The sequence below is a fragment of the Haliaeetus leucocephalus genome, unplaced genomic scaffold (assembly GCF_000737465.1).
Source record: "Haliaeetus leucocephalus isolate CR32 unplaced genomic scaffold, Haliaeetus_leucocephalus-4.0 Scaffold262, whole genome shotgun sequence".
Classification (NCBI taxonomy): Eukaryota; Metazoa; Chordata; class Aves; order Accipitriformes; family Accipitridae; genus Haliaeetus; species Haliaeetus leucocephalus.
This window is the reverse complement of record NW_010972698.1, coordinates 11539871-11558034: the sequence shown is the minus strand read 5'-3', so window position 1 is coordinate 11558034 and position 18164 is coordinate 11539871. Positions and strand designations below refer to the sequence as shown.

The 18164-nt window shown below is 53.1% G+C and overlaps 2 protein-coding genes across 8 annotated transcripts in view; one reads left to right on the top strand and one right to left on the bottom strand.

Annotated features, from left to right (window-relative positions):
• LOC104832798 (contactin-like) overlaps positions 1–5783 on the top strand; it is an 8872-nt gene extending 3089 nt beyond the window's left edge. Inside the window, exons 2-6 of the mRNA XM_010569162.1 lie at positions 728–1057; positions 1186–1455; positions 1651–1710; positions 2795–2843; positions 3971–5783. Of these exons, the coding sequence (XP_010567464.1) occupies positions 728–1057; positions 1186–1455; positions 1651–1710; positions 2795–2843; positions 3971–3983 (722 nt within the window). The 3' untranslated portion in view covers positions 3984–5783. The remainder of the gene's footprint in view (positions 1–727; positions 1058–1185; positions 1456–1650; positions 1711–2794; positions 2844–3970) is intronic.
• A 2706-nt stretch (positions 5784–8489) lies between these two features.
• LOC104832750 overlaps positions 8490–18164 on the bottom strand; it is a 20296-nt gene continuing 10621 nt past the window's right edge. For 4 of the 7 annotated variants that reach the window (XM_010569105.1, XM_010569108.1, XM_010569109.1 and 1 more), the window contains 8 exons: positions 16827–17096; positions 16495–16614; positions 15283–15384; positions 14342–14458; positions 14006–14101; positions 13539–13631; positions 12279–12355; positions 10827–11315 (listed from right to left, as the gene is read on the bottom strand). In XM_010569105.1, coding sequence (XP_010567407.1) covers positions 11274–11315; positions 12279–12355; positions 13539–13631; positions 14006–14101; positions 14342–14458; positions 15283–15384; positions 16495–16614; positions 16827–17096 — 917 coding nt within the window. In that variant the 3' untranslated portion in view covers positions 10827–11273. Of the gene's footprint in view, positions 9356–10826; positions 11316–12278; positions 12356–13538; positions 13632–13989; positions 14102–14341; positions 14459–15282; positions 15385–16494; positions 16615–16826; positions 17097–17653; positions 18159–18164 lie in introns of those variants that run through there. The other 3 variants (XM_010569110.1, XM_010569107.1, XR_774468.1) reach the window with 3 other exon arrangements.

Genomic DNA, 18164 nt, shown 5'->3' with positions numbered 1-18164 from the left:
TCGCCCCCGCCCCAGCGCTCCCGGGACCGCATCCCGGGGGGGGGGCGGGGACACGGACACACGCTCCAGGGGTGCCCGTGGACCTCGCGCCGGGCGTTTTGGGGTGTTTTGCTGGCTTGTGAAGAGTTGCGAGTTGCAGCAGGGCGAGCCGGGCTGCGCCTCGCCTCGCCCCCCCCCCCGGGCTTTGGGGCTGCAGGGAATTCTTCCTGGCTCCCGTTAGAAGAAGCAAAAGCAAATCCCAGACTTGGGCACTCCTTAACCCCCTCTTTTCCCCGGACAAAAGCTTTTCCAGGAAGATCGGGAAGGGGCTTGCAGGCTTTCCCGTTTCTTAGAGCAATTTCTTGGCAGTGATCCGACAGGAAAGCGCCTGTGCGCAGTGAGGGCTCCTTGAGCTCCGTCACCCCTGGGTTTTTGGTCACCCCTGGGTCTGTGGTCACCCCTGGGTCTGTGGTCACCCCTGGGTACGAGCTGCTGGAGCTGTGCAGATACACCAGCTGACCATAAAGGCCAAGAACTGCGTTTTTCAGGCGAGAGATACGAAGGGAACTCGTACGCAACTGTTGGGACCTTCTGCTTTTCCATGTGGCTGCTTAAAGCCACAAATAATCGAGTCCCCAGCGCTGCTGTTTGCAGAGTGGCTGAGCCAGGGAGGGTTTCTGTGGCCACCTCCCAGGTGGATGAAGTTGAATCTCGGTAGCCATTGAGTAACATCTCATTTCTTTTTCAGCCCGCACGCTTTCTCCATGCTACTCGGCTGACCTCAGGCCGGCGTCGGAGAGACTTGTCTCAGCCGTGGGCTGCACCGTGCTTTTGACGATACCGCCACTGAAGGCCAGCAAAGTTGTCTTCTGGGAATATAAAACTGGCCCAGAAGAAGGAGTCATCGTCAATTATGCTTTCGATAGACCCGCCAACACTTCTCGCCCCTACGAGAATCGCACGAGGTTCAATGAAACGGACTTCTCGCTGCAGATCGTGCTGCAGCAGGGAGACGACCGGCTGTACCGGTTCAGGTCCGAGTCGGAGGCCACGGGCTGGTTCCAGCTGCGCGTTGTCGGTGAGTGGTGAGGTAGCAAAACCTCCGCCACAGCTGGAGAGCTTGAACCGCTGCGGAGGAGGGTGCTCTGGTTCTGGCACCTGGGGAGCCATGGGTTTGAATGCTGACGGTTGCTCTGTCTCTCCCAGAACCACTGTCCGAGCCAGAAATCGTGGGCAACTCGTCAGTGAAGGCAGGAGGCAACACCAAACTGGTTTGCAACGTCCTGGAAGGGAAGGCAGACTTGTACTGGTGGAAGAAAAATGGGGAGCTGCTGCTGGGAAGTGACCACATCCAGTTTGTTGACAACACCACCCTGTGCATTGTTAAAGCATCGATGAATGACAGCGGCTACTACGCTTGTGTGGTCCGCAACGAAGTCAGCCAGAACGAAACCTCCTTCCTGCTCCACGTTCAGAGTAAGTGGGGATTTCTTCCTGATGCCCGGGAACAGAAACAGGGGAAATAGCCCCAAAACCCACATCCTCTCGCCCAGTGCCTCCATGTCCCTGTGCTGAGCGTAACTGCCCAGCAGCAGGTTCTTTGCTTAGAGGGTGTGTGTAGGGGGTTAAATTCTGTCTGGCTGCAGAGACTGTGGATCCTCTCCTTTGCAGACGCTGCAAATGTGGTGTTGCCTGTGATCCTGGTGTGCGTTATCGTCGGCTCACTCGCAGGTGAGTGCTGGGGCTGACCCTTTACCCTGGCTTTTTTGCTGGCTGCTGCATGGCTGGTGGGCTCTACGGCACGGGCTGCGAGCGAGAAGGGATGGGGTGAGAGGGTCTGTGCTGGCTGATGTGGCACGTCCTTGCTGGGACCTGGCTTTCCTCACCCAGGTGTCCCATGGGTAAGGACTGGGGCTTTGTCACTGCCATTGTTTGAAGCAGGGCGTCCCCAATCTGAGGAGGTAATGTCTTCCGTTGCCTTCCCTTGCCTCCCTGCTCCCAGACATGGGAGGGTTGTCATGAAAATGTCTCCTGCGTGTCCAGAGCAGGCATGAGATTATACTTTACTTTCCTGATCTGGGCCAAACCTCCCCATCCCGAAGTCCCATGGGCACTGGGGGAAGTTGCACGTCCCTTCTAGGATGAGAGCACTGAGCCCCTGCTACCGTGGTCTGCTGCAGTTTTCTGCCCGCAGAAGGGAAATGTGCTTCCTTACTCAGTGGTCTTGCTTTTCCTCCTTTTTTGGAGCTGAAGAGCATTTTTTCCGGTCTGTCCCCAGTCCCTGGCCAAGTGGGGATTTTAATTCTCAGATTGCCAACTGCAAACTTGGAGGGGGAAAAAAAAAAAAAGGAAACGCCCAAGTCCGGACCTGAGAAGAGGATCTGGCAGCTTAAAATAGAAGTAGGAGGTTCTCCCTAGGTGATTTATATGTATGTTTTGCTATTGCACAAAGTTTTCAGGTTTTTCCTGTGAAAAGCCTCCAGGCACTGGGTAGGTGCTGGAAAAGCTCATCCTGCTCTCGTCATCTCCGTGACACTCCCCTTGTACCCGCTCACACGTGGCCAGAGCTGGTGGCCAGCTCTGCTCCCTGGCCATCGGCTGGGCTGGGGCGATGGGTACCTGTGGGGCAGTGTGGAGATGGGCAGGGGGGTGGTTTACCTCCAGACCCCAAACAGGGAGACAGCCCTGCGTCAGGGGGCTCATCAGCGCTCCCTCCTCATTCCCGGCTCAAGGTTTCCTGGCCGAGCGTTGCTGTGCTTTGTCTGAGCACCATCTCTAGGGCAATTAATGGAGATGATGACTGGTTTGTCCCCAGGTGTCTTCGTCTGGTGCAGAAGGGACCGCCCGTGTCGCAACGGCTGTAGGTAAGATGCCTTTAGCCCCTCTCTCAGGGGTGGCCCTGCTCCTCCAGTTGTAGTTACAAGTCAAAATTTATTATTGGCTGGAACCGAGTAAGCCAGACAAGTGGGAGAGTTCGGGGTCCTTTGCCAACCTCTCCTTGCTCATGTAAGAGGCAGCCTGCTCTTGCCACTCCAGGGCCTCACAGGATTTGCTGTTCCCTCTGTTTAGTCCCCACTGGCATTTGCTCTGGAAATATCCTTGATTCTCCCACCCAGAGCCTGATAGTGCTGGTTATCTCTGGCAAAGCAGGTGCTGGGCACCCCCGGGCAGTGGGGAGTACAGGGTCACTGGCAGCAGGGAACGTCGGAGTTCCTCCTGGCCCGTCATCCATTTGCTCCATCACCTGTTCTTGCTCTAAGCTGGCTTTTTAATTTCCATTACACATTTTCTGAAGCTGGGTGTACTAGGGTAATAAGTGGTGGTCCTGTCCCAATTCCTCCCATTGTAAAAGCAGGCAAAAACTCACGCTGTGATTTTTGGGAGAGCAGAATTTTGCCCGAAGGGGAAAAGCTCAGCTTCTCCAAAGCACGTCTGTGACTCAGATGGGGCCAGACTCTGGTTTCCAGTAATGCTTTCCAGATTGGCATAAACCAAGCTGCCACAGCCCCTGGGGCAGAGTGGATGCACTCTGAAACATGCTTCTTAATGGGTGGGGGTTTTTTTTGAATTCTCCAACGGGCTTCAGAGGTTTCTGGGAACTGAGTGATTCTCAAAATCTTCTCGGAGCTTGCTCGCTCTGTGTGACCACAAAAAACTCAGGCTGTTAACTGAAGCTTCTAGGAGGGTGAGGACAAGGATGTGATTCCCTAAGGATAGGAAACCCCATGCTACGTTGCAGGCAGTCGAAAATAAGAGAGCTCTTGGTTGTCTTGTGCAGCCAGGTCCCAGATAACTCCTCCCAGAGGTAAGTTGGCTGAGGTAGCTCCTGAAATTTGGAGTAGAGCGCAAGTCCAGACCTTCTCAGCACTGCCACCGCCAGCGTGTGACACCCTGCAGCTGCCTGGGGCCTCGGAGGGGGTCTAAGTGAGTGGCAGATGGAGGATCCACACCCAGGAGATGGCTTAGATGAAGATGTCTCTTCTCCTTGCAGGTGGAGATCTTGAGCGGCTGCGCCCTTGCTGCCTTCTGCTGATGGTGCTGGTGGATGCTGCCTGGGGAGTGCTGGATGTCCGATGCTGTCCCAACCTCTTCTGGGCTCACCTCTGAATTGCTCAGGCTGCTGAACCCCACAACTCTTTGTTTGTCACACACCGGCTTGGGCTATTTCTGTGTCGTCCTGGGTGCCTTGCACATCCCTGGGGGAGAGGTGGGCATGGTTGTGCCTGCTGACCTGGCTGCCGCTGTGCTCCAGACCTCCTCACCTCTCCTGGCTTTCTCCAGAGGCTGTGTGGGGTAAGTGCTTGTGGATGGGCTGATGGCTCTGGAAGGAGCCACCATCCCCACCGGACAAACACACGGTCTGGGGAGTGCCCTGGTGCCAGCCCCTGCCTCCCCAGGGCTTGAGCCCCTCACTGTGGCCTCGCAGTGTGCTGCTGTGCCTGAGACTCGGCCAGCGTGGCTCAGGGGCTGAGACCGTGGGCTTTCTACTCAGTTTGGCCCTTGGAGGGAGGAAAAAGGGCAGGGTTTTGCTGTGGTGTGCACTGGGGAGTCTAGGAGGTAAGCGGAGCCAGCGGAAGGCGGCAGGGGATGGAGGAGCCGCAAAATAGTTTTGTTTCAGAAAGGAAACACCAAAGAAATCCCTGTGGCCGGCTGCGTTAGAGCAGCGACGCAGCCTGGCATGGGAGACGTAGGGATGCTCCCGAGCGCATCTCCTCTGTCCTCCAGCCTTGGGCTCCGGCGGGATCTGGGGACGTCCCCTCCTCTCCCAAGCACTAGCCACCTGGGTCGTACGTGTGCCGATGCAAGCTTGTCCTTCCCTTTTGCTGCTCCTGTGCGTGATGGTGGACTTGGTCTGGTTTGATATGGCCAGGGCAGCGCTGCTTCTAGCCCCTGCTCCTGTTGCCTCCCTTCCCCATGCTGCTTCTGCAAAGCTCTTCTGGGCTTTGCTTGTGAAGGGGTCATTATTCGTTCTTATAGTTGAAAGTACTTAGCCTGGAAGCACGACTGGCATCTTCATCCTGGAGAAAACTGGATGCTCTCCCAGGAGTGCTGGACCTCACAAAGTGCCTTGCTGATCATCAGGCCGGGGCGTTTGCACCCATCTTTCATTCCGATGGGGACAACCCCAGGTCCAGCACCCTGTCTGAGCTGGTCCCCAGCACCTCTGTAGGGACAGGCGTTTTGGGTGCCCTGGTCTAGCTACTGGATGGTCATCTCTCTCCCAGAGCAGCTGGTGGCTTGGGGACCTCTCCTTGCTCCGAGCCACAGTCAGCAAATGGCGAGTGGTACAGGTGGATGTTTTTGGTGCTTGGGTCTTGCCTGTAGACCTGCTTCTGCCGCAAAGGGCTTTCCTGGCCAGGGGAGTGGTGGGTTTCCCTCTCCTCGGAGTTATCCCTTCTCTTTGGAGAATAGAAGTGCACCCAGGAGATGCTCAAATCATATCCCGTGGCGTGAGCAGTCGCTAAGCTGTCCCATGCCTCTTTCCAGGGCAAATGGGAAAATCGTGGGAGAGTGAACTGGCTTGTGGCTTGACTGTCTTGGATGCTGCCTGCTCTGCCTGCTCTGCTGCTGCTCCGGCAGACGGTACAGCGAGGCTTTGTCCCAGGGAGATAACCGGGATATAAAGGGGCCAGCAGCAAAGGGCCATCTCTCAGCCTGGGATTTTGTGTTGCAGTTAGAGCATTAAAGGAAGCGGAGAAGTTTGGGAGGAGTAAACTAGATTTCAACCTCAGTTTTAAGCTGCAGTGCAGGTTGTCAAGTTCGCTGTTGCACTTAACAGGTGTAAAACGAATGCAGCCAGATGTTTTACAAAAATTACTTTTCTAAACTTGCTGGAGAGTTGTCTGGAAATCATTTTGGAGACGTTGTGGTTTTTTAATGTCTGTTGCTACTAATAAAAGTGCGTGCATTATCCCAGTTGATATTGTTGTCATCTTCAGGGGTGGGAAATAACAACTCAGGGGTATCTAAAGCCTGCGGTAGCGGAGGGATGTGCTCCCCGCTGCTGGACCCTGCACAGGCTTCAGGCTTCAGTGGTGGATTGCAACAGGTGGCAGACCTTGAAGATGCCGGATTTACCCCGGTCTCCAGCCCTGTGGGAAGAGCTGACATGCTTGGGGAGGTCGTTTGCTACTGCTGTGGGGGTCCTGCATCCCCATCCCCTCCCTTGCCGGGCAGCCCGGCTCCTCCTGCGGCGGTCGCAGCTTGGAGGACTGAGCTGGGGTTAAAACCAACCTGACAACCTTGCTCCAAAGCCGGGCGAGGATATTTTTAACCTGTATCAGTTCCCTGAGTCACTGGGACCTGGCAAGCAGCCGCCCTGGCACAGCCCGTAGTCCCAGGGGTTGCTGGACTTGTGAGAAGATGCCACCCAAGTGAGACAGGGTCAGAGATGCTTTTCAAGGGAGGTTTTAGCTTCAAGGTTTATCTGCTGGCCTTTGTATGCAGGTTTATGCATAGTAGCTGTGTTTGTAGTTAGAAAAGCCTCCCCTAGGCTGTAGGAAATACCTTTGTGCACTGTAACAGCTAAATAGCCTTTGGGAAAGACGAAAAGTATATGCGGAGTTTAAATGTGCCCGGAGTAAATAGGTCCCTGCATTTGTATACAGGAGCATGTCAGATGTGCTGGGATGTACCTGTGGAAGAGATGTTGCCAGCATCCATCTCTGCGTCCTCATCCTTGTGCTTGTACCTTTGTGTCCTTCCTCCCTCGTGTGTCTCTTCCCCCTCCCTGGGAAGCCTTGGCAGCTTAATGTGCCTTACACTTAATTAGCAAAGCTGTTGGCAAAAGACTGTGAAATTCAATCATTTTGCTGTAGCAGGGTAGACAAAATCTGACCAAGCACCTGTCTTAAGCAGCAGAAGTGTTTTGGTGTGCTCAAGTCTGCCAAGCAAACAAATTACTACTGGTAAAGCAAGTATGTGTTTCAAGTTACTACAAAATTACTCCCAGAAAAGCAAGTATATGTATATATTTCAAGCTACTACCAAAATTACCACTACTAAAGCAGCAAGTATCTATGTATCTACATATCAATATTAGAAGTATGTCTATGATTAATTTCTTATATGAATACCTGTATATATGTATTATTTGAAATGTTACCAGTATAGTGCTCATCAAACCACTCCCAGGAATGAGGCCAGTCGATGATGGACAAAGTCTCCCTGCATGGATGATCCACGTCAGGAAGTCTGGAGTCAGGCAGGCATCTTGCAGCTGGGTTCCTGTCTCATGTAGAGAAATTCTTGCAGGGAGAGGCTCCGTTTTGGGTAGATTATACCACAGAGACATGAGGGGGCGTAGGACACCACTATTGGAGCTGACGTTTCTGTTTCACTTGGAACAGCCCACAGATACTGATTCCTACTTTCCCAGACAGTTTTTCACCTTTTTTGACTAATTTTCCCCTTTCCAGATGAGAAGTTTGTTGTTGTTGTTTTTGTGGTTATGGATGGTATCTCGGGCTGTTTCAGGCTGTCGGGTACCCAGCTGCGCTTCATGGATGCCAGCTGCGCTCCTCAAGGATGCTCCTGGTCTCCAGGCTGGCAGCGCCCAGGCTTGCAGACATTTCTGCTGTCAGCATTTTCGCAGACATTCTCCGTCAGTATTTTTCCCATTATAACCTTTAAGGCTGCTCTCATTAGATGCTCACACCAGTCCCCGCCTGTCACTGAGTCCTTACAGCACATCCCGCATGGGATGGAGAGTGAGATGACAGAGATAGGTAAGAAAGGATTTAATAAGAAGCTGGGGCAGACTGCGGTGATCAGGGCTCAGTCAGACAAGCACTGCTTATATTCAACCAGCCTCTTTTACCCGCCTCCTCTCTACCCCTTCCCCCAACCATTTCTTAATAAGTTTTGTGTAGTGTCACATCTCCCCTCAAACACCCCAAATCCTCTTGTTCCTCCTGCTTCCCCCCTCTTTATCAGTTGCAAACTCCAGGTTTGTCCTCTCCAAAGCTCTGCCTGTCAGTTCTTGGTGGCCCATCAATCGCTGACTGGAGATTTTTGGTCTTTGGCATCATCTCCCTTCGCCCCTGTCTACCTGGGCTGTTTCTCCGTGTGCTTTTGTTTATCCCTTCCCCCTTTGCACAGGAAAGGTCCTTGATCAGATAACCTGAAATGCACTGGGACAGGATGGATGCAGCTCTGGCCTGATACCCTGGGGGCCTGGAGCTCTCCGAGAGCCATGTCACAGGGTTTGTAGCTCGGTGTAGTTAGTTAATTGTATTCTGGCTAATGGCTGGAGCTCCCTGGGTTTGCCATGTGCCTCGTCCTGGTCCTGCCATGGGGCTGCAGTGACATGCAGGCTCCTGGCCCAGCACTGCCTGGCTGGAAGGTTGTTTATCTCCTTGCTATGGGGTGGCAGTCCCTGCTGCCAGTTTTTCTCTGGGGCACAACCCTCCCCCCCCCAGCAAGCCAAGACCCCAGCGGATCCCCCAAAGCTGCCATCTGCCTGCCCAGCCATCACTGCCTGGCTCCTGGCTCTGTCATCAGTCCCTCCCCATCCTCCTCCTCTGTGTGGTCTAAGCCCAGCAGGGGCAAAAAATGGTGGAATTCTCAGGTCTGTACCCCAGGTTTGATCCACAGCATCCCAAACTGCTCCTTGTTTGCTGCCTGCAGCTGCACTCTAACAGGCAAGTGTTACTGGGTACATGTCCCTGCCCTGGGCTTTCCGTCCCTGTCCAAGCCACAGCGGTGGAGCACCCGTCTCCCGACCATAAATCCAGCTGGGGAGAGGGCTGTTCCTCCCGCAGCGAGGAGGGACACCCTGAATCCAGCCTGGTGGGGACGAGGGATGTCTCAACATAGCCAAGAGGATAAGTGAATGCGGGAAGAGAGCCTGCTGCTACCCACAGCATCCCTGCCAGCACGGCTTGGTGGGGATTCGGCAGGGCCACAGGCGCTCAGCCGGCCGGAGCTCAGGCAGGGGAAGCAGGGCTTGAAGTAAGGAGGTCGAGGGAGTTGGTGATGGTTGGGGGAGAAGCCCCCCCCAGAGAGGGTCCAGCACCCAGCACCCTCCTGTGGCTTAACAGCCCGGACGAGTCCTGGCTGCACCAGGGGAGACCTGGAGCCCCATCCCAGCCGGGAAAAAGCAGGTCCAATGCAGAGTGAGAAGCCGGCTTCTTCCGAAAACAGCATTCCCCTTTCATCGATGTAAACCAGCACCCGGCTGGGGAGCTGAGGGCAGAGGCAGCTGCGGAAACGGCAACAAAGCCCTCACCTGGGCAGTGAGACCTGGTCCAGCGCTCGTCGGGGCGGGAACCAGCCCATGAGAGGGGTCGGGAGTAGGATGGAGTCATCTCCTGCTTGAGGAAGCAGGATGGGATACACAGGGAAGTATCCGTGTAAAAAACATTTATTAGAACAGCTATAACAAAGCAAAGAAAAAAGCAACATAAGGGGTTTTTTTTTCCTCTGTTTTTTTATGGATGAACACATTCTAGAGCTGACAACCTGTCCAAGGGCGACAACAAAAAGGACTTTGGCAGAACTTACTCCAACCTCATGTAAAATGCCACAACCTGCAAAGGAAACTGCTGAAGCCATAGCATGAATGCAAGGTCAGTTAACCATGTGTCATGGTTTAACCTCAGCCAGCAACTAAGCACCAGGCAGCCGCTCGCTCACTTCCCCCTCCACCCAGTGGGATGGGGGAGAGAATCGAGGGGGGGGGTAAAACTCATGGGTCGAGATAAGAATGGCTTACTAGAACAGAAAAGAAGAAACCAATAATGATAACAGTAATAAAATTACAATAGTAATAATAAAAGGATTGGAATATACAAGTGATGTACAATGCAATTGCTCACCATCCGCCAACCAACGCCCAGTTGGTTCCCGAGCGGCGATCCCCCCAGCCCCAATCCCCCCAGTTTATATACTGGCCATGATGTCACATGGTATGGAATGTCCCTTTGGTCAATTTGTGCCAGCTCTCCTGGCTGTGTCCTCTCCCAACCTCTTTGGGCGTGAGAAGCTGAGAAATCCTTGACTTTTAGCGTAAACACTACTTAGCAACAACTGAAAACATCAGTGTGTTATCAACATTCTTCTCATACCAACTCAAAACCACAGCACTATACCAGCTGCTAGGAAGACAATTAACTCTATCCCATGGAAGGGAAATCAGCTCAGGCCAATCTAGTTCAGGGATGCTTTAAAATACATTAAAAAAATGCATAAAATACATAAAAAAATCCCACCCCAAAGGCACAAATGGACCTGCCTCTCCTGGTTATCCTTCCTAAAGGCAAGGCATCCTTTCCAGGGGTGGGAGTGTGGGGTCAAAGCTGTGCCTGGAGCTGCTGGCAGCAGACAAGGAAGGACAGGAGCAGGCGGACAGACGGACAAGGGCTTGGGCCGAGTTTTCTGAGAAAGGTGGTGGGACACAGGGACATTTGCCTTGCAAGCTAGAGGGGAAGGTGTGATCGCAGAGCTGCCGCCCTGAGAACCAACAAGGGACTTAGAAAGGCAGGAGGAGGAAGCGGTGCAGAAAGCAGCACCACGGATGGGTGGTGACACCAAAATCCTCAGTGGGCAGAGTCTGGCAGAGCTCTGCTAAAAACAAACCGGGGTCAGCTTAAAGCTTCAGAAGCAAAAGCACAGGCAGGACAGCTCTCTGGGAGCAGTCCATCTTGGGACTGCTTGAGCAGCGTGGTCCCCATCTCTTTTATACCAGAACAACTATTGACCAGGCCAGCGGCGAAAGCTGGGAGTTAATCTGCTCTTTTGCAGTTGTCTAATTAATAGCAGCAGTACATTCTGGTTGAGCCAACTTGATCAAATTCCTTGAAACACTCCAGAGCATCAGCTTGGCCCCTTGACTGACATTTACATGTCTTTTTGGCATTTTTTTGTCTGTTGTCTCATTAACATATTAAAAAAAGGAGGCGCGTGGTGTGACAGCGTTAGGATGGTCAACCTCTGGTTTGGAATCTGAGACAATTTCTGGCTCATGGAAAAGCTGCCCCTGCTTGGGTGATAACCAGCATTAGTAAGAGCGATGGCTTGTACTTTCTCTTAGCCTGGGTTTTCCAAACAGAGGGCAGGGAAAGTGGGTGGGGAATTTATCATTTGCCACCTGGAGCTACAGCTCGGACAGCTGGGTGGCAACATTTTTGGCAAGACTTTTGCCAAAAGCATTGCCCTGCTAGCACTAGGGTAGAGGCAGAGCTTACAGATGCCTTGCTTCGGCCGATGGCATCTTCCCAGCTTCTCAGGGCTCTTCCCCAGCTGCCCGCGGTGTGTGAGCACAGCTCCCCGGGTGGCGGAGGGACGACCATTTACTACCCTTCTTGCCTCTGTACTTGGGTTTCTTCTATCACCTGCTGAAAACACCAGGACCACATCCTTTGGTGGCACGAAAGGGACTAGGAGCTCTTCAGCCACACTGCGCCCTCCCCACCCCCCGGTGCCGTTGCACTCTTCTTAAACATCCCAATCCCTCTAATCACCCCCAGAGACTGCCCTGGGGGGAGGCAGTAAATCTTCCCCCCCCACTCCATGACCCCCTCCAGAGGTGGGGGGAAGGCTGCAGCTGCACATGCACCAGCAACCCTGAAATGCAGGGGTGCAGCATCAGCCCCCCCCCTCCCGTGCCGACATCAAGCCTAAGGCTCAGCTGCGGGAGAAGTAAGAGAGAGGGGGGGTGTCCCCTGACCCTCAAATCCTTCTGGCATCTCTGAAATAAGGAGGCAGGGGAGGAAGGTGGGAGTGGGGCAAGTCTGCGCTGGCGGTGCTGGCGTGGGAGGGAGGGAGGGCGGTTTCTCTAAGTCAAAGTGGGGCGGAAGAGGGAGAGAGTGAAGCGGATATAGAAGGCATGTGTATTTAGTTTGATGTTGTGGGTAAAGGACCTGTGGTTTTCCCCTGCGTCTTATTTGCAGCTGTTCCGGGTTAGGTGTAGTAGAAGAGTATGTTTTTACCCAAATCAAACTGCAGCAGCCCTGAGAACTGGCACACTTGGGACACCGAGATGCAGCCAAGCATGTCCCTGCAGTGGAGGTGAAACTGCAGCGCTCGGGGCATCGTCCACAGCACCCCAAAACCCAGGAAAGCTCCCCAGGACGTGGCAGTGACCCCACGGGTCCCATGGGACCACGCTGAACTACAGCAGGCTCGCTGCATACCCCCCAGGGTGAGGACAAAGCCTACAGCATTCTGCAGGAAGGCAGGCAGGTGCGTCCTTGTTATTACGAATTAAATATTCATAAATATTCATTATGAACTAAATATTCGTCATTAAATAATAAGGATTTGCAATAGCAGGGGACCAGCTAATGGCAGGGAGTTACCGAGGTGTGCAGGACTTGTGCGGTCTGGGTGGCATGCTGGTTTTTCATCATCTTCTCCTTCTGCTTATTCCTGTGATCTGGAAATAAAGGAAAGGCCAAGTAACTCTTGGGTTTCCAACAACATTCCAGCAATTCGGGCCGCACCCGGCATTTCATGGAATGGGTGAAGAAAAGCTGGCTGCAGAGAGCAATGAAGATGGGAGCCTTTCACCAAGCAGAGCTCCTCTGTTTCCAAAACCAGGAGAGCCCTGTTTTGCGGGGGCGAGGGGAAGCAAGAAGGCAGCATGCAGAGTGGACTTCTGCCTACAACACCCACCTTGCCTGCAAGCCCCCACGGCTCTAACCTGCCTCCCTTTGGCTGTATGGACTCGCTGCAATATTTCCTGTATTTCAGGCTTGGAAATGCTCCGTGCACTCCAGGAAAGCATGAGCATCCCCTTTCAATCCTGTCCTCGAGGGCATCCTCTCCTCAACATGCTATTGACTCTCCTTCTTACCAGTTCCCCGAGATGCTACATGCGATCCCAAAGGCTGAGCCAGTGTTTTCAGGAAGCCCACTGGGATGCCCAGCCAGCCCTCGAGACCGGGCCACCGCAGAGCCGGTGCAGGCCGGGGCCAGATACAGTTGCTACTCACGGCAGTGAGGGGATTCACATGATGAGACCGCAGAAACCAGGAACTTTAAAAGGAGAAGCTGGAAAAACCACAGCAGATGTGGAAATCACCTCCCTGATCTCTTCCTTCCCATCCCAGAGCTGGAGGGATGGAAAATGAACTACCTGACCTCACTCTGCAAGCCCCACTTCACTGGGATGACTGGTCAGCTGCTCTCCGCGGTCATAAGATATTCCCAGTCCTATTTCTGCCTGTTTATCAGATAGTTTTCTCCTCCCAAAGCTTGCCATAGCTGAGGTTATTTTGATCAGGGTATGGCTATCGCTAGGGAAGACCACGGTAGGACATTCGGGAGCAGAAACTCGCTTTCCTTGAGCATCCATGGACAAAGCAGAGGTGCTGGCAAGGACCGCAGGCAGGGACCAGTACCTACTGTACCTTTCCTAAAAGGATGGACACCAGAGTTGGGTCCTCGGCTGATTTGGACAGTCCCGCTCTTTAGAAGAAAAGTCTGGCTTTTATCTAACTGAAAGCATCTTTCCTCATACCTGCTGCCAGGGGAGGGTGTGAGGGCTGAGCCTGGGGGGGTCTCAGTGGCTGAGCAGCTCATTACAGTTCCTGGAAGGAAACTGCGGGGCTACTTACACAATAGGAGGAGGACCAGCAGTATTATGAGGATTGTTACGCCAGCAAAAACACAGCTGGTCGTCAGATCAGTGGCCTCTGAGCAGCCTCGCTCTGCGGAAAAGAAAAGGAGAACTTGTCAGCAGTTGCTTCTCTGGCCAACACCCCCCTCTAAGCATTTAGGCACCACAAATTTAATCCAGGGACTTCCTATGTGACGGAAAGATGGGGGGAATCCCTGTGTTTCAAATCATGGAGGCACCGGGGCAAACCTTGCTTTGCTACGTAAGAGCTACAACCTTCCCGCTCAGCACAAAGCTGCCACGACTACGTCGACTACAACAAGGTTTCTTGCAGGACCAGCCATGCAAAACTACCTAAGGACTCTCCCTGCCCTATGTGAAGCCAAACCCCCCCAGATACCCTACCGGTCCCCAGAAGAAAGGCAAGGAAGGGCACGAATGGCACAAACCCAGGCCACCCTTTACCATGGAGCTGCTGGATATTGTGGAGCAAGAGGATGGTGAACAACAAGTTGACGATCAGTATTGTGGGGGCTGTAGAGTTCCGGATGACACAGTGCCCTGGGAGAGGGAAAAATTGCTGACGGATGAGAGGAAAATGCATAAGGAATTCAGGCTGGCATGTGGAGGAGCTGGGCTTCGGTGGGAGGGCGAGCAAGGCGTGGGCAATGTCTCTGGGCGCGCGGCACAGCAGCGTGCCGAGCCTCCGCTCCCTCCTGGGAGTGCAAACCTAAGGAGTTCACTCCCGGGCTCTTACCAGGCCTTTTCCACCAGAGGTTTAGATCAAAAAGAGCAACTTACACATTTTGATGTGACCAGGAGCCACTGGTCTCCACACTGCTGCTGCTGCTGCCTGGGCAGCTCCTATTGCCGCAGTAAGGAAGAACAGCCCAAGCAAGATGAAGGCAGCGGAAGGACCTGTGGGAGCAGAAGTAAACCAGAAGGTGAGATGGAAACTGGTGGAGGCAGTGGTCTGAGAACAAGGCAAGGCAAGCTGGCTTGTGGCGACCTTGCACCTGACTGCTGCATCTGGGAGCGCAGGATCGGTCCCCTGTGCAACCGGGCTGTGCAGCAGGAGCAGGACTGCAGACTGCGGCCGAGAACGGTCCCCATCGCCTGGGGGGTGGGTCTGGAAGCGGGACTGGCTTAGCGCTGCTGGCCAGGGGACCATATCCTCCAGCTGAGGACAGTTTTTATCCTAGAAGTTGGCAGCAGGCAGTATTTATTAAAAAGGTACACATAGGCAGCACGCTTCTTTCCACAGAGAATGGGGAGAAGACCCACATGTTTTGGGGGGGGTCGGGGTCTGTTTCTTTGGGCTTAATGTCTGCTTGCAGCTCAGCACGTAGCAAATGAGCACCCATGGCATGACAAATAGGTAGCCTCAGCTTGGAGCAGGGAAGAACTGGCAATGGAGCAGTTTTAGAACAGCCAAGCTTTGTGTTCATTGCCTGTGGTCCCTTAAGGTCTCGTGGAAGTGGTTTCTGAACCGCTTTTTAATTTTTGAGAAGTCCTGGAGAAGGGGTAGTGGTACCTGAAGAGTGCAAAAGGACTAATATAGCCCTTCGGTTTCAAAAGAGCAGAGAAAGAGGAGCCTGCAGGCTACAGAGCAGTGAAGTCTAAATTCAATTTCTCCTAATCAAATACTGCTACATCAAAGATGCTACTGTAGAGACTTAGAGGAAGACGAAAGATGAGACACTGAAGCAATCAAGAACAAATCAGGTTTAAATGAATCCTACCTTCTTCCAGCATCCAGATGATGGAGGTGGCAAACAGGAGGAGAGAGGAGATACACAGCAGTCCATAGGTGGACAGAAGGCTATGTTTCCATGCTTCCTTTCCTGGGAAAAAAGAAAAATATACTCAGTACCACACAAACAGGATGGGTGCAGCCTGCAAAGGGAAGACAAACAACCAGCACAGGTTTTCTTTGTAAAGAATTGAATCCCTGAGGTTTAGAAACCCTGAAAAGAAAACCTGGCGAACTTTCAAGGGCTTGCTTTGGACTTCAGGAGGAAGCAGGAGAAACCAGCCAGATTTGGGCTTGTTCCACACTGAACCAGACACCAATTTCACCTAGTGAGACACTTTACAACACTTCTGCCTGAGTTTTTGCCTCCTATAATGACCTGAAAAATGCTGGCTTTCCTCTGGAGACCCTTTTCATGGTGGAAAGCCAACATAGCACAAGCTCTTGCCACAAGCACCAGGCACGGAGAGCTCCTCAGGGGAGATTACCCCCAAAGGCAAGACCTAGCACCACAACCCGCACATCCCCAGTGTTAATGCTGAAAGACAAATACAAGCGGGAGAACTTTCCTGCCAGCTGTAGGGCTTCACCTCTCCTGTCCAGATGGTCTCTGTTATTCTGGGGATAATATTCTGGTGGGTAGAATGCACTAGCAGATTACAAAGACTGTGTGAGAGGACTTGCTGTTGGCTATGTCTTTAGGTTTGTTTTCTGTTAATCAATATATATGTGGCTACTGAAGCACCCACGTTAACCTGTACGCTCCTTGGGTACAGATCCATTGTCATGACCCTAACACCAGTGTGCTTGGTCACCAAAACCCATGAGACATGATCTTTGGCCAACTCCAAGCAGGAAGGGTCTTGCCATGCAGCCTGCGAGTCCTGCACTTTTTATTTCTTCCCAGCAATGCCCAAGGAATGGGAAAGGAATGACTGGTACGCTTGGTACTGTGATATTTTTGGTTCTGTCTCTCACAAAGCCATTTGGGATTAGCTGCTTCTAGGGAATTTTATTTTCTGTGCAAGCTACAGAGGCATAAGAAGAAACGCACAAGCTGAGCATGTTTCCTCCCACTACCTAAGTGAATTAGGACAACAGGGGAGAAGGAACTTGGCTGAGGCTTTCTGCTGCCTGCCCTCTCCACGGTGGGGAGAGAAGGGTTTAGTCTGGGGGCCTGGGGTGCAGTCCTGGCACTCACCGAATCTGTGCTTCCTCAGCTGACAGAGCAGCATAATGATGAAGCTGGTGGCGGAGACGGTGACGAACATCAGCACGACGATGGCCAGCCTCTCCACATGGCGTAGAGGAGGCGTGAGACCTGCAAGGCAGGGCAGGAGGGAAACCCCATGCTGGGGACAACCCTGAAACAGAGCGGTGATCCCAGAAAACTGCAAAATGCTGGAAAATGTGAGGGATGAGTCCTGGGTCTTCCTTGCTCAGGAAAGCCCATGAGAGACAGTTGCATCCTGCAGGGTGGACCTGCGACAACACGACAAACCATCGGATCCACCACGGCAGGGGAAGGCTAACCTGTCACGGTCAGGTTCAGGGCTGTCTCCTTCCAGCTTATCACGTTGCTGACATTGCAGGAGTAGGAGCCACAGTCCGACTTCTCTCCCTTCTTTATCTGCAGCACGTTGATGTTTCCAGAGACCAGATGGCACTGTTCAGGGGGAAGGGGATGTCCCTCCTTCTTCCAGGAGATGGAAGCCACTGTTCCCTCTGGGACCATGCAGACCAGCTCGATGGGCGAACCTGCCAGGTTTGAACTGTACCGGAGCTCAGGCTGGGGCACAGGCTCTGAAAAGCAGAGAGCAGCGTGGTAGAACTCCCAGGAGCATGAGTGCTGCCTTGCTTTGGACCTGAAAACTGGCCAACATGCAAGAATACTGAGCCCCGTGGGGAGTGAGCAGGTCCTTCCCTTCTGATTTACACCCCAGGTCAGTTTGGAGGGAGAAAAGATACTGCAGGAGCAGGGCAACATCCACCAAGTTCAAAGCAGAAAGCAGATGTCCCCATCCCTGCCACTGCGTCACCCCTAGGATGGATACTACCAACTCTTGGAGACAGAGTTGGGATTATGCTGGGAAGTGATGACAGGGACTTTCCGGACACTGTCTGCCATGGGGTGTCCCAGGTGGGCTTTTCCCACACAGCAGTGGCATGGGGAAGTATGGGAGGCATCAAAGAAGTCATGAAGTTCAGCCAAAGAGCAGCAACATGGGACTCCGCTGCTCTGTTTAAACTGGTCCAACTCCACATGGACCAAAGCACAGAGAAGCAAGCCTTGCACGCCGGAGGCCCCTGCCATATGCAAAAGGAGGGCTGACTCTGTCCCTCAGCTGATGCCTAGGTACCTGCAGTGGTCGGGGCTGCTCCTAACTACATCTGGACTTCTACTTGATAGCTACCACATGCTCCTGAGGTCCTTCATCTCTGGATGTCCTACATGCAGTATGCTCACATAGTGGTGCTGAGCTCTAGGAAAGGGCAGTTGAAAACAGGGTGAGCTCTCATTTCTGTTTATTTTTTCAGGGAAATTGAGAGGCAGAGAAAGGCAATGCTGGTGTGAAGGAAGAGAGTCTGCAAGGCCTGGAGCTACACAGGAGGAGCTCCTGCAGGGAGCCACACGGGATCAGCCACATCTGCCTGGCAGACCCACCCTCCAGTGAAAAGCATCCATAAACCCAGCTGATCTCAGCATCTGATCCTGAAAGGGTTAGTAGGCAACTGGTGAGGCAGCATCTTCCCCTGGGATTTCTACCAAGGAGCTTCTGGCCCCAGCTCCAAGGGACTGGCCACAACCTGCAGCTCCTGAGTTCCTCAAATCATTACCATGGCGTTTGTTTTGCTCATCAGATGTGAGCA